Source organism: Strongylocentrotus purpuratus, unplaced genomic scaffold (assembly GCF_000002235.5).
Source record: "Strongylocentrotus purpuratus isolate Spur 01 unplaced genomic scaffold, Spur_5.0 spur5_scaffold_5, whole genome shotgun sequence".
Taxonomy (NCBI): domain Eukaryota; kingdom Metazoa; phylum Echinodermata; class Echinoidea; order Camarodonta; family Strongylocentrotidae; genus Strongylocentrotus; species Strongylocentrotus purpuratus.
In genome coordinates, this window is record NW_022145611.1 from 33,144,920 (window position 1) to 33,172,381 (window position 27,462).

The 27,462-nt window shown below is 36.1% G+C and overlaps 1 protein-coding gene across 1 annotated transcript in view; it reads left to right on the forward strand.

The window, feature by feature from the left end:
* The first annotated feature begins 278 nt into the window (after positions 1-278).
* Positions 279-27,462, forward strand: part of LOC590851 (inactive tyrosine-protein kinase 7) — a 58,560-nt gene continuing 31,376 nt past the window's right edge. The window contains exons 1-2 of the mRNA XM_030999485.1: positions 279-503; positions 6,842-7,147. Of these exons, the coding sequence (XP_030855345.1) occupies positions 473-503; positions 6,842-7,147 (337 nt within the window). The 5' untranslated portion in view covers positions 279-472. The remainder of the gene's footprint in view (positions 504-6,841; positions 7,148-27,462) is intronic.

Sequence of the window (27,462 nt, forward strand, 5' to 3'; positions counted from 1 at the left end):
TGGCATGCAACGATGGGTATGATTGGTCAACATTAAACTAACGGTAGTGTGTTTTACTTACGTTACTGAATTACTTAGACAATTGCGTTAATGAAAACTAAAGAGCTTACGTAAGTAAAATAATGGTAAAAATAAGTATACATCATTTGACTAACGTAACTGTTTAGTAACGCAAGCGCTACTCTGTAAAATCATTGGATACTAAGTGTACGTTAGTGTTTCCTTATTGGTTACGTTAATAGTTAAGTTTATGGCGGGGTTGGCCTTCCATACGGGATTGCCATACGCGTACGTACGTACGTACACTGCCGCCAGGGTAGCGATTTGATTTTCACTTCACTCGACACTCTTCACCGGCCTGAATTTTCAGTCATGCTGTGATATATTTCGTGGAACTTTTCCGGAATATTACGAAGTACTTTATTTTAGATACCTTGATGTGGTGCCATACACGGATCGAATAAATCCAACAATGGGGACGTTTCTATTCCAGTGTTTACTGGGTGAGTATTCCTGGCCTGGTTGGACCAGTGGAAGTGGCTTACTGCACGGACGTGAGCAAAATGCCAGTCCAGCAGACAAGGCTTGCCTCGGTTTAGAGTTACGTTCAGTAGTAAGCCGAGCTCTTGTGAAGTTGTATGCTCGACGGGGAGTCTCATATCTGTGACCGTTTGAATTAATTTGACCTGAAATTAAATTTTAAATGCCTGTATTTATTATCCTTATATTATTCCTGATATTGCAATGAGTGGATGAGAGAAAAATATATCATGTATGAAATAGGAGGCAATGTCAATGAGGTGATTTGGAATTAGGGGACACTCTGTGTGGACCACAGTGTGGATGGGGGGGGGGGGGGGGGGGGGGCCTTGCATTTAAAATTGTAAACTATCACAACATATCATTAACATATAGGAAGTTAATGGACTATTTATCCTCTTTGCATTTAAAATTGTAAACTATCACAACATTAGGAAGTTAATGGACTATTTATCCTCTTTCGACCTAGTATATATTACGGAAGAGGTTGATCATCGTGGTAGTAATAGTTGATCGGTTGTCACTCTTCGTGTGACAACCGATCAACTATTACTCTTATTAAGTATATATTACTTTGAATATTTTCACAAATGGTTCCTTCACTTTTTAATATTTTGTATTAAGAGCTATCAATAAGTTTTGATAATTGAAACATGGTCATTTTAAAGTCTTATCCTTTCTGGATTTAGGGATGATGAAGAAACCTCTTTGATGGATGTTGCCATTCAATCCTTAGCACATTGGCAAGTGAAAAAAATACTTGGGGGCTCAGGGTGAATTTGCCCCCGAAATGCCCAAAAGAGCCCCCGTAATTTGCATAGAGTTCAATGCAATACAAATTTTAGAGTGTTATTTTTATGCAGGCAAGCTTGAAAAATAGCCCCCGAAAAATAAATATGAATTTTTCCCCTGCATTGGCATGAATTCAGTGAACAGATTGATCCTTTTGTGTGACACCTGACAGACATTTGTCAAAAAAAAAAAATGCAGCAGTCCAGTACCAGTTTTAAGAATTTGTGAACGTAGCCGGAATCTAAACTATGGTTTCAACCTTTCATTATGCATTTGGCAAGGCTCCGTACTGGCTTTTTAAAAGAGGGTCTGGATTATTATTTTTTTTTAAATTCCATAAACACTCTTTGTACAGTACAGCATATACAGTATATGTGTAACTTACCTGAACAGCTGAAGCCGTATACTGGATTTATTGGGAAAGATGTCTATTCAGCTGTTTAAGCTTTAAAGGTAAAGACCAGTTATAGTCATGCGATTGCATTGTGAAAGAAACGTTGTGGAATCGATCAGAAAAGGTTGATCATCTAGCATCTAGCATCTGCAAGGTTCTGGAATCATCAAAATGATAAGAAATTTGGCCCATTCTTCGTAAAGTTACAAGCACTATACACAGAAAGATGTATATGGGACTACCCTATATCTCTCACAGACCATGAGAGAAACAAATTTAGCAAATATATGAATTAGTAGGCGATTTCCCGGCAAATTTTTTATCATGTATTAGTCAAAACATATTCTTTCACATGATTGGTAATGAGAGCTTCCATTTCATTTTTTGAAATTGGGGCGTTTCCAATACTGGTCTTTACCTTTAAACAAATTTAAACACATTTTGTTAAGAGCACTGATCTGAGTTGCATTCATTGTATTACTGGTAGATATCATTTCATTTAATTTATTTTCATATTTCTTATGTTACATATGTGCATTGCTCTGATCAAGGGCACAAAAGCGTTACATACGAGGTGAATTTTAAAAGTCAATTATAGGCTGTGGCAACATTATTTTTGTAATCTGCAAACATTATGCTACAAATATCTAAAAAATCAGACCTTAACAAATTGCCATTAAACGGCAATCAGTAGCCAAATATCACATCATCAAAAATGTTACGTACATAACTCGGTGTCCACTTCATGCTGATATTTTTCTTATAATTTAAATTTTTTTCTGACAAAGTACATTAGATGTTAAAAAATACCGTAAACAAAACTTAAAACCATTGCCATATCAACTTTTTTCAATCTAGTTATTAGAATATGGCCAAAACAAATGTGGACACCGAGTTATGTACAGTACATCTTATTCTCTACATGCTTTCTCTTTGCCTTATTGTCAGATATGTTTTTGCATTAGTCTAATAACGACTTCAATTGAAGGAATGATGTGTTTCCTGAATGAAACATAATTTGCAATGTGTAAATAGTTTGTAAACTACTTTTTCAGGACTGAAATGTAAGATTTCTGTACTTAATCGTACATAACTGTGGACACCAAAAGTAAGTAGTTTTACATTCAAATTATAACTTCTTGTTCCTTAAATTCAATAAATGTTTGTTTAAATGAAAATGCAGAAGGGTGCAATTCATGCTGAAAGAAATAAATTGATTCATTATTATAATTTATTTCAAATTTTGATTGGTAGTAACGTACATAACTCGGTGTCTTTCTGAAAACTTGTTTGGAGCTTCCACCAATGGTATTTTTTAATATAAAAATGCTAATTTGTGTCTGGGTCTCATGGTTTTGGATAATTGAACAATTTCCCAGTGCTCAATCTAAGTGTACCCTTGATCTGAGCCATGCACATATACATTTCAAATAAAGTGCAAATTTTTTTTTTTTTCAATGATACATAATAAAAAACAAAGATAAATGGTCAATATCAATATATGGAGTACTGATTTAACTAAGAGAAATATGATTAGACCTACATGAAAGCAAGTTGTAAAGCTGTAGGCCCCAGTGAAATAATTTGTGGTAATAAATCCTGCAATTGACAGTGAAAAACATAGTTGGTAAAAACAAAAATCAGGGATAGTGCATGAGAAGGCCCATTTACACCCCTTTACACAGCCCCCATAACCATTTTGAACATTTTTTTTTACTGCCATTTACCTTACTGGGAAAACCCATCAAAAACGGGTCTGTGTTTGCACATTCACTTTTTTAGTGTGTGGTGTATGTGCGACTTGTCACTGCTCTGCATGCCATTGCGTGGAAGTAAGGAAAGTCAAAAACTGGCATCCTTCATCGATGTTTTGAGTATGTACGTTTACAAGTAACAAAACTAGGTGAAATTTCTGCCATTGCTTAAAAAAAGAAAAACCAAGATCTTGATGAAAATGAGCCATGGTTGATGAGTCTGTAGACTGATAGTTGATTTGGAAGGTGTTCCATTCCCAATCGAACATATTAACTCTGCGACGTATCCTGCAAGCTCCTCTCCCATTTGCTCTCTACTGAAAAAATCTAAAATTTCTGATTTTTCCTTTAAGAAAATTTACAATCATGCATGTACCCTAAATATAATTATTGCATATATATTTCTATACAACCCTTGTATGGTAAAAATCTAATCAATGATGCAAAAAATGTAAGTTAATAAAGTTTTCTGTACAGAACTTGCAAGCTCTGCTTGCTGAAGCGTTGCCAATTTTTATTTGATTGATTGCAACCTCAAAACTCTCTTATTTTTGATCAGAATTTGCTCAAACTTTAACTGACCCATTACTCTCATTTTCTGCTTCTATTATTTAAAACCAATATAATATCAGAGTGGACCTCCCCTTTAATGTCCTTATTATATTCCTTGAATGTTTTGATCAAACTCTTGCAGACCATTTGCACTTTTTTCAGACTTTTGTTTGACTGCTGTTTTGATCAAACATTCCTTCTGGAACGCCTTCATTGGTGAGCCGTCATTGGTGAGCCAGCCAGACTTCTAAGCTGCATTGATTAGCAACACAAACACTCACTTATGTCATCAATAACATCTTGCCTTCCCATTCATACACCATGCCTATTTAGGGCTCTCAGCTCAGTTTGACAAAGAGCACGGTAGATAAATGGTCAAGCAGAACCACTCGTAGGTTGACCAACATGGTTTACAATGTACTGTCCAGTACTGCTGAAAACTAGATAAAAAAGAGGTGTTGCTTGCCTCTTCCTCTCTCTCTTCGTCTTACATGGCTGCTGTCTCTGTTGCAGTAGTCAGTTACTTATGTTATACAAAGGACAATGTTTCTCATAGATTGGCCTTTCTGTGGCACATATTACCTCTCGTGTATTGTTGGAAGCTAGCTGGAATGGTTGGGTATGGGTGTATTGTGGGGGTGTAGTATGTCCTATTGTTCACCTGATTGAGGCTCTGTGGTTTGCCTCTTTTGTGACCCTTTGTACCCTCTATTCACAGACTGCCGCTCTGTCTGTAGGCTTAGGATTGTACAAATGGGATTTCACTCTTTCTATTTTGTTCTGAATTGCTAGATTGTAAAGTACAATAGGAAAGAGAGAGAGAGAGAGAGAGAGAGAGAGAGAAGGAAGGACAAATGGTTGGGGGGGGGGGGGGTGGAAGAAAAGGAGATACAGAAATGGATTGATAAGTTGGATTTGATACAGTTAAATGAGTTAATACATTAATTTAATGATGCTGTAGTTGAATACAGAAGGCAGAAATCAGAGAAAGTGAAAAGTAATGATACTACAGTAGATTTACAATTAAAGCTCAAGGAGTGAGAGTCAAAACATACAGAACCAGTATTCATAAAAACATTTTGGTTTTTTAAATCTTGGTTTAAAACCCTGACCAATTTGGAAGAGTTGGTCCTCTTAATATCAAATTTTGCTATCCTGTAAAATACCTTAGTAAAACAAATTGCTAAATACACAAAGCCAATTCATCATGACATGAAAGAGATATTTTTAAAAAGTTAAAAATAAACAGACAGTTGATTATGGAAAAAAAGTTTTAATGGTGTAAAATACAACATTTTTTCAACTGTGTTTAAATGTGTAGGCCTTCTTGCAAGATGGTATTCCTCATGTCCCCATATTCATAGAAGGGATTGCAGCAATGACAACAAGTAGTTGAATTCAAAGACAAGACAAAAATTAAATTCCGTTTAATCAAGTTTCATACATTAGATGTTAAATGTTGAACTCTTTGTGTATCATTTTTGTAAGCAGTCACAGCTTACCAGCAGCTACATGTATATGTACATGTTCATGAACAAATTGAGTGCATAAAACATGTTAGTTAATAGCTGGCTTTTGATTTTTATGTAAATGTACATGTAATCTACTTTATTTGTCTTCACTCTTATTTTCGATGCAGAAATGAGGTGTACTCCATGTACATTTGTACATACATGTATTTTTACACAGCTTACATGTACTGATGATGTACATGTCATGTCTTCCATAGCAGTGAAAAAAATACACGGGGGCTCTGGCGAATTAGCCCCCGAAAGTCATAAAACAGCCCCCAAAAGTCATAAAACAGCCCCCAAAATTTGCGTAGAGTTCAATGCATAACAAATTAAAGAGTGTTATTTTCATGCAAGCAAGCTTATAAATTTGTAAAGTATTTTTTTCCCTGTTCCATAGAAAGAAAAAAAACAGCCTAGATTAGAGTTTAGCATTTATGGTTTTGCTCCGTTAATCGTAAAGATATAATCAAGTTGGTCAGAGGACAAAGACAAAATCACAAAGACAAAGACACTATCTGTCAGGAGATAAACTATTTGGACTGGTCATCACTCATTCTTTATATTGACTTACAAGGAGCTGAGTGCTTCTTTGTATACATCTTGGGTAGATCGAGATAAAAGCTTGGGTCAGAATAGATGGTTTGTGCGTGGCCAATAAGATTGGGTTATATGCACAGTAACTGGGAGTAATAGTGTAGCCATGATAATGAAAATGCTCCACAAAGCTATAGGCCTACTTATATACATGTATGCATGTACCCAAACGCCACTGTAAATTGATAAATGTGTTAAATGTTCATTATATATTTTGTCAGTTGGTTGCAATGCTGAAAATCAACTAATTATTATGAATGTATGTTGACTTGACTAGAAGAATAACATGAATTTTTACCCACAGCCTTGTATTAAGGCCTATATATGTGCTCATACATCGCCCCAAATCTAACATTGTAAAAGTACTCACATACTGTACATGTACACTACATAGAAGTCAGGAATAACTGAACCTGGTTTTTGTAAATCTAAATTTGATTTAAAACATATCAAACAAAAGCAATATGTCCAATATTCTGTTACATAACTAACATTACATGTTGTACGATGATGTATACATAACATCCATAGAAATCAGGATCAACTGTTTGTGGAGAAATTGCCTCTAATAGGTGATATTTGCAGCAGGCCAAAATGTAAAATGTATGTTCATGTATATGTTGTTGTAATGTACTTACGCTATGACTGGTCCAAGCTTTCATTTTCTGAAATGTGCATTTCTCTTGTTTTCTTCCCATTAGTTGTATGTGTGCTATGGAGTTGTGAAGCCCTGGTATTCACAATCCAGCCAATGAGTATGACGATACCGGAAGGAACCAGTATCATCTTATCCTGCGAAGTAGACCAGGCTGAGAATGTGGTCTTCTCCTGGACCCTCAACAATGTCCCTGTCGAGGATTCATCAAGGATCTTCATGGATACCAGTAACAGTCTCAAGATTGGCGATGTATCGAGGGAGGATGCGGGGCAGTACAGATGTGTGGTGGAACCAAGCTCAACTGCTGAAGCCCCAATGTCTAGTGATCCAGCCAACGTCAATGTCACATGTAAGTATACTCTTTACAATCCCAATCCTGTCCTTAAATGTCTCCTTTCATCTCCATAATAACATTATTTGCAATTTACATATGTGATACCCTTTCCAGTTTCCTCTGGATACAATGTGTCTAAGACTTCCATTTCTTCATGTGATAAACTTCAAAATATATACAGGTTTGGTCCACCCAAACCTGGCAGGGAGTGGCAGCTGAAATTTCAACTAGAATGAACGTGACTACCAGGACCTACATGTACATGTAGCACCAGCTTAACAAGAAAATTACTGATTATTTCACATTTATACATTTAAGGTCTACATTAAATTAAAAGGCTGAAAAACAAAACATCTTTGTCTGCCCAGGTGAATACCTAGGTAACTGGATTATAATTGCCTGTTCCTGAACTTCCTGTTCGGCAAAATCAGCTCTTGATGGATTTGGTTGGGATACTATGGATAGTGTACCCTGAAGTAGCCCCGGGTCTTGAACTTTTCAGCTGTTTGACAAGGTTAATGACTTAATTTGTCCAGTTTCATTTGGCAAGTTTAGTCAGAAATAAATGAATTTGTCAAAGAGTAATCATTAAACATTAATAACATGAAGAAGACCTTCTCAATGATTATGTGCTAACTTTTTAAGCTTATTTTTTTTCCCCTGCATCTCTTTAGATTCTGAGCTCATGATTAAATTCATGAAGCAATTGAATATTACATACATGTAAATGTCCACAAAGAAATTGTTACTTAGAAGGTGTTCTAAATTGTCCTCTTCAAAAAAATTGATTTGTTAAGTAGCATTTAATTTCTCAATCTTTGCTAAAACAGAGGATGTGAATTATGTTAACAGTTAGTTAATTCTTTCAGAACCAAGGCCTTGTTTCTTCAAACATATTTCAGAGAGGAAATTTAGACTCAAGTAGAAACTAGTTGTGATTTTATTCATTCAGATTTTCGATACAATGCCTTGATTTAACATCCTAACCTGGACTTGAACTCATGTCTGACTCACTAGAATAAGAAGGTCAGGTATGCTAGGCAAGAAACCATCGTTTATTTATCCAGTACTCCACAAAGAAACTAAGTCAGGCAGTAAAATGGATGTGACAGTGTCCAGTGCTGTGGGGTCACGTTTGGAAATGTGTTCTTTCTTGATGGAGGGTAGAGAGAGAGAGAGAGAGAGAGAGAGGGGGGGGGGGTGAATATATTAATTTATGATTCAAGACTGTTTTCTGCCTAGAAGGAATCCATTAGCAATTATATTTGATTTATTTGAGGATGTACAATGTATATACTTGTACATCACTTTAGAAATTGGGAATATTAAACCATTTACTTGTTATTTTGATAAACATAAATCTTGCCCATTGGTTTTTATGGACCTTTGCTTGTGTTGGGAGAAAAGATTAATTTACTGAAAGTTTATGAGAAATCATTAGAACCACTCTTTGTGTTGTACATGTACCAATAGTTCATGTTTTGGTAGTACACTGCATAGGACTTTCATGTACATGTATGAATGTTTTATTTAGCTCCACCATTAAGTTTTTAGACCAGTTCTTACAAATCATTAAATGTAAAGAAGTTATGGTAGTAAATACTTTTTGAAAGAAGTTGAATTGGGTACAGGTTGCCCCACTGCAAGCAATGCTGTGAAGTTCTAAGATACATTTTAGGCCAAATTGTTTTAGCAGAGAAAGTATGTACGACGGGTACATGTACCTTATGAATTCATGAATTATGGTTATAATGAATTCAAGTGTGCAGCCCTAGATCATTTGTAGAATTGTGAACCAAATCTGATGCAGAAAATTATTATGTTAGTCTCAAAGTAGACCACAAATACATGTACATGTTGGTAGTCATCTGATTGATTGTGCTGATCCTTTTATATTACATAGTGTTGGGAAGGAAGTCAATAGTGAAAACAAAAATTGGAACAAGAGTGAGACAAGAAAATCCAAGACTTGAAGCTCCAGGTATCCGTCTTCTTCCTTCAGCTTTCCACAATATCAAGTTGATAACTCGTCCACAGGCACTGCCTCAAGTTCACAAACATCCATATATTGCAGAGGATGAAACACAAAGATCCCTCTAATTAAAATCAATACGAGCGGACTTCTCTGAATTATTCAGTGTTACTTGAATCCGGTCCCTGTCCCTGTAGCTATCGCAGATTAATTTCGGAACTTTACTTTATACTCTGAGAAACAAGATAAGAGAATGATGTCTACTTTTCATGGGAATGACGTTCAAAGAGGCTTATTTTACTGCCTAAAATACATTTCACTGCCTCTAGATTGAGAAAATAGCTAGGAGGGAGACAGGGCTATGCTTTCTTTAGTTATTGATTATCTTATTGGGTGTGAGTACGGTGAGGGTGGGGTAAGAACCATGAGATAAAACTAGAGATGGACATACAATCGTCTCAGGTGTAGGAAATTGAATTCATATCTTGCTGTAATTGATGTGACTATCTTAAGGCATCTGTTTACTCAGTGACTGCAGAGTTCTTTATTAATGTCTCCTTCGTTCCCACTCCTTCTTGCTACATGTACATGTACATGTATGTTCTGTCTCGTACTTATTCAATGTAGGATAGAAAATATGGGATGGAAGTTGGTACTCTGAATTTATGTGAAATCGTGCATGAATATGAGCTACCTGATTAAAGTACCGATAATGAAACATTCTTTCAAAGATGAAGAAAACAAAAAAGATATTTGACTGAGAAGATACGTTCATCAGATTCTCTCTAGGTGTAATTTTGCTCTGAATCATTTTCTTTTCGAGGACATTAGACTATCGTAATTAGAAGTGGAGTCAAGAGCGCAGTTCCTTCATTAATTATTAAGCAACATCATAGGACAAAGTATTGAGGGGAAAAACAAAAAAGCATGATGAAGAAGATCAAATGCAGCAATAAGATGTCATCTTATGAGTGTTAATGACATGTGGAACATAGCAGCAAGAAGGCTGTAGCTCTAGAGGAATTAGGGCTTCAAGAATCAAGTGGAGCGAATGAGACATGAAACGTCAAACTGTGCTACGCAGGTGAACTTCTCACTAAATTTCATTCCAGTCATTTGAATCTCAGCAAGAGTAATAGCATGGGTGCACAGAATGCGTTCATATGAATTTAAAACCTCTTCACAACTTGAAATCTCTTCACTGCATGAACATTAGCCTACATGTAGGTGTAGTCAATTTGAATATATTATTTTATTTTAAACCGTCACGATATGTCAGTGCATAACAATTTACAATTTTTTTGTAGTAATAGTACTGATCGATAAGAATCCAGAGTTTAGCTTTGTAGAAAGTAGTAGAAAGGCATTTTCAGGTCAGATTTTCCAATTTGGTATGTATTCCTACATGTTTAAAGTACATGTAAATGTAACAACATATGCACAAGCTCCACCAGAAATGAACTAGTTCATGTCAGAGGGATAATCTACATGTGTATCATCGTAGTCTTTCATTAAGATGTACAGACTTCTTCCCGAAAAGGTTTCATTTAAACAAAACTCAAAATTTGAGGCCAAGTCTGCTATTGCCTGTACTATAGCTTTGATTCAGACTTATTTTCTTCTTTGCAGATGGATATTATAGACCCTATTTGTATTTTTGAGGTCCAATCTTGAAGAATTAAAGCTGGTACTCTTTCATCCTTTCACTCTTGAGTACCCATCTTCCTTGTGATTTGTAAAGATGAATCTTGTTTGTGCATTCCATTCTACTGCAGCTGTCTGAGCAAACAAATCAAAAGCCAAGTTCATGGCTGACATACCCCCCCCCCCCCTCATTCAGACCAGCAACATTTAGTACACGGCTTATCCTGGGCCTGATGGCACTCGGACATGAACAATGTCAGCTGTCCTTTCGTCCCCTGTTCTTTCATCCCATCAAGCAATGCCCATGGATGATGTAAACTGAAACGAAACATATGGTACATGTATAAGCAGCCATCTCCAAGACAAAATGTCCTTATTAGATGTTATTTTATACAACATTTGCATCATGCATCCCATGTGTACCGGTATGCTAAATTTCCACTATCAAATAATTCTTTAAGTTTAGACCTTATTTTTCTTTACAAATATTTTGTATTTTATAAATTTCCTAATGTGAACCATAAGAATGTCCTAATGTGAACCATAAGAATTTCCTAATGTGAACCATTAGAATTTCCTAGTGTCAATACCCCATAACACATTCCAGTTTCTTTTCTAAGTTCTTTTGATCATTATCGTCCACCCGGTGTGACTTTTGCAGTTCTTTGCGATGATTATCAGTTTGGGTGGAGAGAGGGGTCAAAGAGAAAGAAAGAGAAGAAGGAACAGTTGCAAACTACTGCCAAATTTTAAAACTGTACTAGCATTGTTAAAAATGAATGCCTTATAGGAATATACATGTAGGTGTATGCAAGAAAATGATAACAAGATTTACAACAATTTGATAAATAAGGCCTACATTGTAAAACACATTGTCTACCAGAAGTCGGATTGGTAGCCAAATAATGGTATTATCCTTTTGAACAGATGAATTCCGCTGTCGCTCTCAACTGATGATTTAAATTAAGAGACGGAATATAGACCAAGACAAGAGTGAAAAGGGATGCTGCTCAAGAAAGACCTCAGAATGAGAGACGGGGAGATAAGAAGTAAAAAGAGATGTAATAAATAATGAGGACTGGCCAAACAAGATGTCAGACTTTGTTGGTAGATGATAGATGACCTATTGACATGGTTGTTTATAATCCCAAGGTCTAAGATATTCTTTGTATCTGTGGGTGGATCCTCTCCAGAAGGAATTTGTCACTGCTCAACTTCTCGCTGGAGATAACATGTACATTTTACATGTTAGTAAGGCAGTCCAATATTACAACATTTCGAACATCCTACACTTGTTCTATGGTGATTTATATAGGTGTAACTCAATTTTTAGCATAGATTTTAACCTATTTATTTAGAGACGTTTAGCTACTGATGTTGATCCTTCAGTGATCATAACAAGTTTGGTCAAATGTCTGAGAAGAATGCTTTGAAGGTAAAGTCATTCCAGTGATCTGAAGAGATAAACGCTTTGACAAGCAAACACTAGATGAGCTGCCATGCATACCTCTCGTACACCAATTGGGCAGGAGGCTTTTCATTTCAATTATCATTCCAGTCTTTTGATTTCTATGGGAAGGAACCAATGCATTAGATAGGATAGGTGGCTGCCTTATCAGAAAGCTAGTTAGTCAAAGGCTAGTCGTTATCGTCCCAGACCTGTCTATTGCAACTCCAGTCAGCAAAAGGCCCAACTACGTACTCAAATACAAAATTACAAATCAATCTAATCTTTATGGTACAACTGTATGTTGATTTGAAGTAAAGCAGAGAAAGCAGAGAAACATCATATCACTCTATACACAACCAAATACCCGATTTGAGATCTTCAGAAGACAAGTTCTTTTAAAGTTATAATTGTACTTCATGTAGGTCTTGTAGGAGAAATGAAATAAATCATTTTACAAATAGCCAAAGTAGCACAAAAGAACCTCACTACACCTATTTTGTTTAAGTACAATCATGGGTCCTGTTGAAATTTACCCCCCCCCCCCCCCTCCAGCAATACCGGTACTTTGTCCACTATGTCTGAAGCTACTTGAATTTCCTGATGCAAGATTGAAAATGTTTTTTGTGGTTGTTTTTGCTAGAAAGCCAGAGTCTTGTTGTAATAGCCTATACAGCTGTAAGGAAGGCAGGTTAGTGATTTAGCCGGGCATCAGTCAACGCTTGTTACCTGGTCATCCATCATCATGTCCAGTCAATTACAAGAATCATTTACACTCATTAATCTCAGGTGGATGTATAGACAGGTCATTCCCGGCTGAACAGTGTGAATGAATGGAGAATGAATTGGTGAGAATAGAAACCCCTTCAGATATCTGAAGTTCTTCTGAACAGATCGTATGATTGATGATTGAAACATGTAGTTTGACATTCATGTTCTTACACACAGACAGTTCAAAGCATTTCTTTCTTTGTCATCAAAGCTATAACTTTGAATTGTTTGAAAAGCTATTCATCCATTGGCAAAACAGAGTAAAGGTTATTGCTACATTCAATTGGAATTGTTGTAGGAGACACACAGTACAATATAAAATCACTGCTGCTCGGAAGTCCATGTGGAGTTCAGAAAATGAGAAGCTTAAAAATAATGGAGTTATAATCACCTTTCCCCCTCCCATTATCATCTATGTTAATAAATTATGGCAAGTTCAAAGATAGTTATTTTAAGTGGAATCATTTAATTCCACTTATCAATCAATTTTCATATCTGTCAGGAAACGAATTTCCCAGCCCCATTTCTGGTGTCAAATTGAGCTGACATAATGCATGGTTAAAGCCCTCAGTATCCATACGATTGCCCAATATTTCATGCTCCATCTCAACAGATATAAGCTAATGGGATGCAAGGCGATCAACTATTCCCTAATCACAGGCTAGTCTTATTATTCTAAGGTCTCTCTGACAGTGTAGTTGTTTGCAGATCTTGATCAAATATTGATGGAATAGTTATGGTATGCTAGAATAGACCAGTAATGAAGATGGACATGGCATTCCAATACAATAGGAGAGTTCAGAGAGAATATAGAATTGGATCTCAAAGCAAAATGCCAAATATTGGAACTATGAAAAAAAAATTATATTGAAGTTGTCCTGCTGATGTTTGGCTTGTCATAATATGACACAGTTTTGAGGTAGTTCAGAAAATTTCTTCAACGTGATTAAATAAGCCGTAAGTATTTTTTTGAGAAGAATATGTTTTGAATTTGCAGTTAGTGAAGATAACAAACTCCTATGAAAATAGTTCAAGGACATAACAGAAAGATGGAAAATCTCTGCGAGCAAAACGGCAAGTAGTGGCAAGAGACATCAGAAGTAACGATGATGAAATATTAGCTGTCTCGTCCATCTGAACTTTCTCCCAGATGCTATTCCCATCTCAACATTCTTGGTTGGCAAACATGGAGTTTGAAGCCAGTCTCTAGCACATCTCCTCCAGCCCATACAGACAGATTTGATTAGGGGTTGAAAAGTTGTTCCTTTGTCCGAGTAGACTAGGTTTCCAGCCCTCTCCCATCCAGTCCTAATTCCTGGCCCTCCTTTCCACTTATTAGTTTATTCGTAACCTGAAATGTTATGAGGACCAATGTCATTCACAGATGTAGATGTAAATCTGTTCGAAGATCCGCAATAACAAGGCATAAGCTGAATATCATAAACATATATCTTCTTTGTATCACTGATAGGAAAGTTGTTTTTCTGTTCTGGTACTTGTACGTATATGAAAAAGAGAAGATCCTCCACACTTTTGGCCAAAATGATCTTATTATAGCCAATGAGGTTTAGGAGTTGCCTGTAAAAAAACTGGCTCGACACCCACTGAAATTTAACTTGAAATACAACTTTTTTGAAAGTGGTCCTTGCAAAGGTAATACTTTTCAATAAATGACACTGGGATGCTACTTGTACCAAAAATCCAAAATCTATACCTGCTTTGTGGAATCATTCTGTCCCTTCTGTGCCTTATTTCTCACATGAGAGAAAATAATTGGAGTGGGGGGGGGGGGGGGGGTTAAACCGGACCTTCAGAAGGAAGATTTTAAAAATTTGTCACTCCGAGATATTAGATTTTCGTTCTGGTACAGTATAGTTGCGGGATTACGAGTGTAGATGGAAAGAAAGATGGAGATGAACGGACAGACAGACAGACATTGAGACAGACGTACAGAGATAAGTGATACGCACAGACTCGAGGTTGGCTTGCGGGTCGGTCGTAGAAACATTCCAGAGGATTTGCCATATGTTGAAGCATGTATCATCATGTCTCTCATATTACCGATGCATGATGGTATAGATGTACCCAAGAGGAACATCATTGATCACCATCTCACTCACAGAAATGATACATTGGTCTTCCTGGTGCCCTAAATCTTCCTAGATTTAGATGAAGGAATGCATAAGGTGATTTATTTCTCCTTCAAAAGCCGTATATCTGGCAGACAAAGACTGAGGCTGTTTGTGTCATTGGTCTTGTAGAAGTATTGATAGTTATTGAATATTTAAACCCTTTCATATAACTGGTTTGATAATTGTGATTTGCAATTTAAATCGACAGATCACAATCAATCATCGACGAGACTGCATATCATCAATGAAATTTAAAATTCAGTTAATTAACTTTAAAAGAAGTACATTTTAAAAGCCAGAGCGAACTAATGCTGAAAATTTATGCAAGTATACATGTAAGTCCTATAAAAATAAGAGACTATAAAACACTTATTTCTTTTTCATTTATTCCTATATATTTCATAATTTAGCATATATATGTATCATGGCAATACAGATACAAAGACATATTTGACCAAGATGTCAACTTACATTTATGTAAGTTCACCGGAATCAAAACAGTAGATTACATTGTATCTTTTCCTATTTTGATGTTGATTTTCAAGATACACAAGGCAATGTATCAATATTTCATGCAGATTAGGTTGATTCATTGCGGTTTATAGCGATCAGGTTAGTAGGAGAACTCCTTGGTGTTTTGATGGTTATGACCTTGTGACCTATTGGCTCAAAATGGGTCCCCAGAGCTCCTGCACAATAAATGATTTGTACATCCTGCTCCTTTTGTCTCAGAATGTTGTGTCTGGCTCTGTTTCACTTCAAGTTCATTCAAAAGGCATGCATAATTTCATCTTAATCTGCTCTTCAGATTGATGGGAATTAAAATAAAGATAGATGATTAAACAAGAAATATTGATGTAAGTCCTATCTTAGAACAAAAGAATGTAAAGATGATTCTTAGATTTAGAAAAGATCATGTCGGTAGAGGTACATTGTGTACTTATAACAATGTGCTAATATTTAGTTGCTTTTGAAATTAAAAGATGTATGTTGTAATATTATCAGACAAGTGCTTCAAAATTTGGAGGTTATTTCTAACTTACAATTGTAGGATATGTCTTGTAGGCTTATACACACAAACTTTGATATTGAGAATGCACAATAATCTTCTTTGTGAAAGTAAGATAGGCAAATGATACATTGTGGATAGAGGTCCCGGATGTACTGTAGGTATTTCATCATTTCCAAATTATTTAATCAAATTATATGAAAACATATTTGAGGTGACATTAACAATGCACTTCCACTATCCACCTTCTCTCCTCACACTTGGTCTTGAAAAATAGAAAAAATGAAATAAAAATGAATAACTCTGTATAAAACATGGCTATTTAAAAATCTCAAGTGAAAAGATTAGGGCCTATGTCCTGATGATTGCCATTGGTTCAATATGTTCTGAGATCTTGAGGATTTAATCTCCAGACTGTGCATTTTATTACAAGCATTCATTCTACTATCAAGGTAATCAAAGGAGCTGTGTGTAGTGGAGGTAAGGGATTGAGCCTTGGGGGTGTTTGCACCCATTAATCAATTATGAGGTCAAGTTAGCAGGGTCAATCTGGGTGCATGTGAGGTCACATCATAAGGCTAATGTTACATTGCGTTGACCATGATTGCTGGTTTATAATTACATGCTTCATTCAACTCTTACAAGGTCCTTTGTTGGCAGGGTTTGTGCTAGACACATAAAAGAAAATATTCATAATAACAGTCAAATTTAATGTAAATTGGTTGTATTTTGACTTATAATGACCTGTAATAATCTATTATGCTAAAAAAAAGTCTGTGTTAGATAATTCTAAAATAGTTCTATAGGTATGTGAGAATTTTTATTCTCTTAATACCTGCTAAAAACTGATTCGTTTTCTTGGGGTGTTTTCAATTGTATTGAAATAGACATTTTTACATGTCATTAGAGCATTGCTGGTTATTTTCATGAAGTTTTGATTATTAGATTATAAGAGGATGATGTGGATCCTAATCAAATGATTGGTTGAAAGCGTACACGTGACCATGCATTTATTTGGCCTAACAAGTAATTTTGATAACGACCGGTCATTGTTAAATGCTAATGACCGGTCATTAGTAAAATCATGTTATAAAACATCATTTTATAAACAAATAAAATATAATCTTATAAAACAAATAATACACATCATTTTGATCGGGCATTAGTAAAATTACCCACACTTGGTACCTTCAAAACAGTCCAAACACCCTCGGCTATCGCCTCGGGGTGTTAGACTGTTCCAAAGGTACCTTGTATGGATAGTTCTTACTAATGCCCTCACTGCTGTGTATTATTTGTATACTACCCGGTAATCAATATTTCTTTTTCTGAATAATTGTAAGCCTGTCAACATGACTTGTGTCGAAAGATACTTGTCATAATTAAAATGTATTTCTTTCGAGTGAACAGGGTTTCATATGTAACATTAATTGCAAACATGAATGCATCGAGACTGATATAAAGATGGCTAATATACCACATCATGTATTGATTATAAGAATCCAATATATGACATGACTCACCCCATTCAATCCATGTACATACCCCCCCCCCCCCCCTGTTCGTGTAGGCAAATACCATTTCAACAATTATTAATAATGAATGATTCATCCACTCATGTATCACAGTCTTCTAATGATCAGACATCAATATCTAATAAGTAACACATGCTTGCTACAGCGCTCTCTCTCTCTCTCTCTCTCTCTCTCTCTCTCTCTCTCTCTCTCTCTCTCTCACACACTCTCACTCTCGCTGTGGTTTATCCATGTAACAGTACTCTCTAGTAATCAGCCAGACATGAATAGATTGTACTACTTAGCAGAATTGATTGTGGGATATTTAATACATATTTTTTCACACAAGCACATGAATATAAATAAACCTTTTGTCTGCTGAGAACCAAAAAAGGGTGATATGGCTTGGAGCAGACTGTATTTGTTAATGAAACAGACAAATTGTACACTTTGTATTTTTTAAAGTGCATATTTATTTATAAAGAACATTTGTTTTCTTTCCAAACTAAATCATTCCTTTCAGTTTGCATGACGAATACTTTATGAGATAGACAACTAAATTAAATCTGTTAATTCTGTTTGATTCGCTTCTACAATGTGAGTCAATATACTGCAACCATTCCAACTTGAAATACCGGTAGGCTATAAATCCTGTGATTATTCACCTTGTAAAGGGGACCCATATGTCTTCTTGCAGCAGGTGCCGAACCACACATCTCCGCCTCTGTCTAGATTGATTTGTTGGTACGGTACATGAAACGATATGAAAGGCTTCTTACAAATGGAAGCTATCATCAGCTAGACAGCATCAGATAAATTTGATAACAGAGGTGTGCTACAGATGTACCACAATCTCCTCTCTCAGATGAGCAGCGGTGAAGAATGTCGCTTTTACGTGGGTCGAAGGTCACCACTAGGGTCTGTATATGAATATTTCTCCTTTTTATGATTATATTAACCAGCTTTTAGAGAGAGGGGTGACAGGGATGGGGGGGGGGGGATCACCCTCCCAGTGGTCATGTACATGTGTCCCTCCCACCTCCCTGCTATATACATGTATATGTCTTACAAATATGCACTATTTATCACAGAACATTTCCTTTTTGTTGTTCAATAATTGCTTTATGACAGCCCCTTCCTTGATAATGTAGCTCAAAAATACGACTGAATTGCAAATGTACCAGTAGTCTCATTTTTAGGCAAAGTGGAACTGATTCATTGAATTAATTCATGTACAGTACATGGGCCTGGTGTTTGTATATTTGCTGTGATAACAATAGAGTGCAGACAGATCAAGTAAAAGCAGATGTCCCCTAATGTATTAAATCTACAAACAAAGGAGGCCTATACTGGATCAACTACTACTCCTAGTACTCCTAGGCTGAAGACAAAGCTGTGCAATGAACGGTATCAAGCTTGTTTGACTTCTTTACATGTATGTTGGTCCCACTCCCTAATAAGAACAAACAAGCCCTACCATACAAAATTGTACAGACTACAGGCCTAATGAATCAGCCAGACTCATGACTACATGTATGATGTACAAAAATACTACATGAACATGTTGCCAGTGCTACTACAATAAAGAAAAGTATAGACCTACCTAACAGACAATTAGACTTTCAATACTGATGACAATATGAGTATTTCGAGATGACGAGATCTGATATTTAGAATGGCAAAGGCCTATGTACATGTATGCAGATGAATGTGTATATTCATTAATAGATGTGTGTGGAAATATTAGCCAATCATGAGTTAAGGGGCAACTGATTTATTGAGAAAATACCACCAGGAATGAGTAAAATATAAGTTGTAGACACAAATTAAAGAAGTACATAAGAGGGAAACCTTTCAGAATATTATCAGTAGGGATGATACACTTAGGAATATAGACGTCATGAGCTTTTCAGCAAATGCGGAGCATGTAAGAGGAAGGTGAAATCATGGACTTCCATGGTGAAATCAAGAGAGACTTTTATCGGTTAAGAGGAATCTTTGCTGCTCGGGTGAGGAAGAATTGGATTATCGTTGTAGCTACTTGCGCTGAGCTACTTATTGGATTTAGTCAAAGTATGAGTGGACAAGTGTGTCCATCCTAAAATTGGCTTAGAGCACAAATTTTACCCCAACATAAATAGAGGGGAGGAGAGTGTAATGTCTTGTCAGTAGTGTAGATGCTTTAGATGTCAGTAATACATGAAGTGATCATGGCACAAAGTCGAACGGAAGGGCTACAGAAAAGCTATGTGCTATTTAAATCAGTTTTTTTTTTTAATTAAAAATTCTTGCAAGAATGGAGAGATATTGTATTAATACATAATAATTTATATTGAATACAGTCTACATGTGGATTTTGTTTGGTAGCAGTAGTAATCTAAAAAGACTAATAAAAGACAGTTGTATTTTGCCAATGGCAAATTGAAATTTTGGATTTTAACAAAAATCTAAATAATTCCATAATGTTATCAAAGCTCAGACTTTATATCTTTTAGATCATGACTGTATGTCTTGCTTTCCTGCTAAAAAACCCCAACTTCTTCTTGGAAGAGATCCTTATAGAAGAAAACAGTACAGGCAAATTTAAATGCTAAGATAGTACAGGTATGTAACATTTGTATGCAGAAACATAATAGCATATTAGATATCTTCCTTGGGTTAGATCTACTGTATTGTGATTTGTGAGTATTACCAATGATTACTCAGTACAAAGAAATCTGAGGTAAGTCTGTGATATGATACAGTAGAAGTTGAAGGACGTGGGATTGAGCCTTTTGAGGCACAAAACAAATAATCTCTGCAGGGAGTATTCAGGATGAAGAGTTTGCAGACTTGATAAAAGAAGAAGGTGAGATTATGCATGTAGAAAATATCGACGACGCCAGGGAAGATTATTACGTGCCTTATGAGCTGTATCTGTTAAGTTAGTATCTGTAGATGTGTTGTTACGAGGAAGGCCCTGTGTGGTGGAATTTATAAACTATTGTGTCATTATAAATTGATGTAACTTTTAGTTTTCATTTATATTCTATAGAGCTTGGTGTCATTATGAGTTACAGGTAGGCCAAATGGTTTGGTTAATGGGAAGATACAGGTACATGTATAGACTATAGGGGCCTATAATTTATATAGGACTGTATTAGCTGAAGGCGTTTGTGATAAATCGTGCAAAAAATTGATGGTAGGGCTAATTTTTTGATCTATGCATTGATGCTTTCATATCTTTCTATATAAATCTATCTATCTATATATATATCTATCAATCTGTATACTGTATCTAAAGTATCCATCTCTCTTTCTGACTTTCAATCTGTTTGCTTGTCTTTCCATTTGTGTACCTTTAACATTGTCTTTATTCCCCCCCCCCCCTCTATTTTTACTTGTAATTCACTCTGCTACAGTATGTACTGTACAGGTGTGTCAGTAGGCCTACATCATGATCTTGGTATGATAATACATTCAAAGGAAGGGCTACTACCCTGGCTCAATCTCTTGACCTCACACATTTACTCTGTGTCCGTATTGATGAGCCTCATGCATGGTTCATCCGCCCAGCTAGAGCTCGCTTCCTCCTAGTTTGCTTCATGCAAAGTAAAGAGCTCGTGGATGCTGGCGGAGAGGAGAGGAGAGTGAAGAACTCCCCGGTCCACACTTCATGCAGGCAGGGAGAGCTCATGCTTGCAGAGAGGGAGTGGAGGTGAATACTATTCTAGGGTGAAACAAGGAAAGGACTATGGAATGAGGAAAAGATACATGTAGGAGAAAGGTGGTCATGAACTCACATTAACTGAAAGGAATATAGAAAGACTTTGGGAGAGAGGGATAGTTGTGCATAAAATAGGATTTTTTAAAGGTTTTTGTTGTTGTTGCAATGCAATTGCATGTGCATTCATGAAATGTTTATTTTATCACGATTTATTGATAAAAAGAGATTTTGAAGGGATGTTTGAAATGAGAGAAGCAAAGGATGACGTACAGATACTTAATAATAAACATGGATAATAGTAGAGGAATGTGGATATGGAAAGAAAGAGAGAGAGAGAGAGAGAGAGAGAGAGTTGGGGAGATGCTATCAATGTCTTGGTGATGAAGGGAACCCGGTATAGAGGAAACTCTATGAATCTTATACTATTTCGGCACACCTTAACCACTCTCTCTCTCTCTCTCTCTCTCTCTTTCTCTCAATGTCTATATCGATGAAGCCTGGTAGTGAGATGATATGCACACCAGTAAGGACAGGTGATGAATCATCCTTTTCACATCCTCTCTCACTCTATCTCTCCATCCCTTCCCTTTTACTCATCCATTTTACATTGATCTAAACTCACAGTTGAAGTACCTTAGTGTGTGCTTGGTATATTCATGACAATGATACAAAAAAGTTACCCTTATACAAGAACTGTTTAAAAGGTTTACTCATGTCTTTCATGGTCATAATTATTGCTCCCCCCCCCCCTTCCTTAGAAAAAATTGAATAGACAAAAAGAAATAGCAAATTGTAAAATGGTTTGAGTCCTGGTTAGATTCATGTAAAACATGCACTAGTACACATTGTACATGGCCATGGAGCTACAGCTAAGTTGTATACGTGTATTTTACAGTTCTTAATTACAGCAAATAGCATGGGCTGTAATGTTCTGCATGCCTGTCTAGGCATAATAAGATTATACTAGATGTATGTAAATATATTAATGTGATTGTAATGTTGTTTTCTTGGTAAAAGACTTGTATGTACATCATAATCTGTAATGTCATTCAAGTCTATATTAAATGCAAATGAATCAAAGAATGTTTGGAAAGAGAGGCGGTGGGGTGGGGTGGCTGAGAAAGGGAGGAGAGCATCACCAGAGCGAGATGGAGATGATTTGAGTAGAGAGGTAGGGAATTCTCCCTTCTATTTGTCAGTGTCACTCACGTTTCAATTTCATTCAAATTTGTAGGACATTTTGTAATGCCCACATTTTGAAGTGTGTGTTATGCATTCACCAATGCTTCTGGAATGGATGAAAAGCGTGACACTTCTCTCCCCAACTGAATTACAGTCCAAACTTAATCATTTGTAAAAGAGGAAACGGGATGTAAATTGTCTTGGGCGTGATTCATATATATATTCAAACTGTCCTTCTGCATTCTTGAACAAATCACAGAGACATGGTGAAGAACATGTATATTAATGCACTGAAATGTAATAAGATTGCTCATGACTGTCCACGCTGACTTTGTTGGAAATGATGACCCGATATTTCAATGCTTTATGTGTATGTTACATGTACATGTACCATTAATGGAATCAATGGATACACACAATAATAGGCTTACAACTTCTTATAGCCTATATCCATGTTACATTTTCATGTTACAATAGATTTCATAATTGCTATCTTTAAGAGAACAAAATTGCTTAGTATGTTCTAAGTTTTTTTTCAGATTCAATATTATATGGAGTCAGATATTCCACAAACAGATGATTCAAACAATAAAAACTACAGTTTCATCCAGAAGTGTGTGTATCTTTATAAAGTGAGTCATTGAAATATTGAAAAGGCCCACAGTAATACTAATAAAGCTTGACCTGAGGTACATGTGTCTGCTTACACTTCTAGTGAAGCAGAAATAATAGATATATGATGAATACAAATCACAGACAAGAAGAAGGTGTGAATGAATTATAAAATACAGAATAGCAAGAAGAAATTGAAAAGGAATTTGAACTTCTTTTGACCCAATGAGGTGTGATTTATCAATTTCACAGCTAATTTGGCAATGCAAATATCTTCACCCAACTCTTAGATGTTTGTACTTCTTTTGTAGCACAAAGTGTCTTTGAATAGGAAGTAGGATTATCATGGCTCGGAGTAGGTCTATGGGATTACCGTGGGGTCTGTATTTATAGGAGAAGCTAGTGCTAGTAGTAAGTAGTGCAGAGGGATAATCAGAATTATGCACATAAAATTACTGAACATCATGGCAGGCAGGATCTGCAAGACTATTGACTCACTTCATTTTATGCCAATTAATGGAGGAATTGTAACACATGCACATGCATGTGACAAGAATTTTGCACTCCCATGAAATACGCAGAAGTTAATGCCTGTGAAGTTACTAGCTTTTTCAGTAAAGGTGTGGTACAAGCTCTTATCCTCTGTATCGCATGTCATCATAATAAATAGATTATCATTATTAAAAACTTCCAAAATTAATTGACTGCCATAGACTTGTCAATCAAAACATATTGATTAGCAAAAAGACAATGATTGTTTACTATGGTTTATGATTATTCCCCGGATGAAGTTGTTTACATAAATCTCTCATGACATTTGTTTATGTACATTGTATAAAACTTCTGTTGCTTAATTTTCCTTTCATTTACAAAATGGAGGAAGGCGGTATATCAGAGGGGCCTTTGAAGGAGCATATCCAGACAAGGTATTACTAGTCAGCCCATCTTTATTGGTGTTTTTAGAAGACCGGTAGCTATCCTGTCTTCAGGGGCTTTACTGCATTATCATATAGAAAGGATGATTCACCCAGCCTGGATCAAATTCTTTCAAGATATCCTCTCCCTGCTCCGCGCCGCACCCTGCTTCTCTCTCCTCTCTCTCCTTCTCAAGATTTCGCCTCCATCCTGTTTCTCTCAACATCCCTGACCCAAATGAGACCTTTACATGCACTTTCCTCATCCAGGAACATCTTTACCAAAAGATGTTGAGATGCAATCCCTTTATAGATATGAATATCAATCAAGGAAAGACTAATTTGACAAGGTTGCATGCAGAGAGTCTACAGGATCGGTATACCGTATCCAGAAATCCACCGTGATCAGTTGATTTAGCTTTTTTGCTTAAAAGATGGGAAAGATGGTGCAAGTTTAAGACTTATGAAACAAACCAAATAGCAGAGTGACCAATCTTTTTATCTTTCCCATAAATATCATTTGATAACATAATATAAAAAATGAAGTTTGTCAAAACTTGATACGTTTACTTTCAAAATTGAAACAAAGAAACTACTGGTACATGTACATCTTCAACTTTGAAGTGCATGCAGATTCTTCACATATTTGTCAGCAATATAAACAATCCATACACAAGAAGAGGCGAGTCAATAAGTTAACAATAGGAGGGATGTTTACTTCCATAGAGATTGCATTTATAAGAAAAGACAGGATACAAACACAATGAAGACTACCTGGGATTAAGAGGAGGTTTCTTGCATGAGTGAATGAGAGGGTGAGGAAAGAGATTCTTGCTTTTGATTGTCTTTTCTTGTGATGGTCTTTCTTCATGGCGTTTAGTATAGTTCTGACAGGATTACAGAGCAGAGACTCATTTATAGGGCTTGGGGATTACTTCCTTATACCAGTTTGTGGTTATTACTGTGTGCTCTATTGTGAGGGGTCATTGCTCTCTCCTCACAGAGGATTTTTACCAAGGAGATAGCAATCGCTCCTTGGTTTACTTGCTCATTCAGAAATATCATGTCAGGTGTACATTTCACAAGAATATCATAATGATATTGGCTCCATCTCAATACATTCGCAATTTTGAATAAAACAATCGTATGCGAAGAATACCCATATTGCATCTCAAAATCTTGATTACATTTTCAATTGCTGTTTGATGCATGTCGCAGTGCATGTTTCCTATTTGCTATAGTAATTGAAAGAAATACATATCATATAGTGGTATTCAATCCTCTTTTAAACAGGAGAGTGAGATTATTTTCTGTCCAATTGCTTGTGAGCAAAATCTGGTGTTTTAACATTTCATTGGCATGAGTCATTCATTCCTTGTATTTTAAGTGATGTACAGTATAAACTTGAGATGCTGAAATGTCAGATGAAAACAAGTGCTTACTGATGAGGAATTCACTGGGATATATTTAGATCAATCCAAATGCAACATTTCTGTTCATTTTCTGACAAGCTGAAGTGATAAAGAGAGACCTGTACAACTGAAATAGAAGCAGCCCTGATTTAGCATTGAAATGCATTGTGAAATGCATTGTGAATGGGGGTAAAGGATGTCATTAAACTTGAAATTAAAATCTATATTGGAAATTTCAGTGAACCTTGAAAGTAAGCCATAAATTCTTTCTTATCTTTTTGACCAGACAAAATGAGATTCTGCTCCCCCCCCCTTTTTTTAGGAGGCGTGTGAAAACTTATATTGATAAAAGTTTAGCAACACTATGAACTATTTATTCCGTAGATCCCACTCCCAAGTCCTAACCATGCACAATTCATTTCAAATCTGTTGCAAATCCATGCAATCAGTGATGATAACATGTAATAGTTACAGATTTTGAGGTCATGTCCCAAATAAAACAATTTCATATTCCCTTTTTTGTTTGTTACAGAATATAAGTTTCAGTACTTTTATGTGGTTCAATTACATAGAGCTTTGGTGAGGTTTCTTTTCTTTTCTTGTTGAAAGTCCCTCTTTTATCTTTGCCCCTTTTTTGCCGCCAGGCATTTTTATGCTCTATTGAACAGGGGCAGTAAGTCAGAGATTGGATACAATGCAAAAGACGAGACTGAACTTCTCATCGAACACTTCATATCTCTACCGCCAACAAATCTTTGTGGGGGGAAGCAAATTTGAAAACATGTTAAACACAATGAAGCTATTTTATTGAAGCTTGTTACTGTATGAAAAGATCATTTATAACCTATAATTGTGGTGGGAGTCTGCTAATAAGTACCAGTGATAAAAATGTAGATATGTTTGCTTGAGACTTTTATTGACATAGTGTATTTGAATTGGGCTGGGCATTGTGAACTGTACCTCTTGCAGTTACACGAGAAACCCATCTTAATCAATGAGGCGACAGTCTAGGGAATGTGGTTGTAATTAAAGGCTACTACACATACATTGTAAGATTTCTCAACTGATAATTTCTCATGACTTCATGAAGAAATGCAGTTTTTAATGTTTGATATAATTCTGCTGCACACGTATGTATAAGCATGCATGTGAAGATGATGCTATGGAAACAATGAGATGAAAAGATGAGGATGCTCATCTCCATGGTAACCAGATTTTCCCACACTGAGCACACAGTGATCAATAGGTAAAGATCCAATATTTATTAGAGTTAGAAAGGGAAACGCTGGAGAGATTAACGAGCTTGCTTCGAGAATATAGTCTGTTGAGAGCAGAAGGGTATTAATTTGTTGAAATCGAGTTAACATCTTTCTGGTACTCCAAAGAAGATATAGTATGAATGAGGAAATGTTCTTTTACACATCAGTGAAACCATGTTTTTCTCACAGTGATGTATAGAGACAATTCTATAGATTGTGTATAACAAGAACGTAAGATCAGTCATACCATGGCGGAAGATACTGTTGGGTTTTCACTCTTCGAAGAGGCCGAGATGTGAGTCATCTCTAAGGTGTTGGCTGGCGTTGGATGAGGGATGGATGGGTGTGAAGGGAATCGCACCAAGGCAAGAGCAGTCTTTACAAACACACTCTAATGAATAGGTACCATGGGCAGTCTCAGATTTCATATACTCTCAAATCAAGTTCATAAGACGAAGGTGCTCCGAGTGATATAACAGACCCAACATATCATTCGTAGTGTCAGCATCATATTTCATATGAGATATGAAATATTCAGAATTTATATTACATTGGGCCAAGCCAAGCCAGTTATAACCCGGAGCAACGTCCGTGCATAGACTGCACAATATAAAGGCAGGTGCACCTACCTTAACTGTATATACCTCTAATACATTTCGCTTCACTAGATAGAGGAGAGAATCTGTGGAAAATGAAAAATGAATATAACATTTCCATATTTTGTAATTCCAATGAGAAAATTATATATATTTTGTG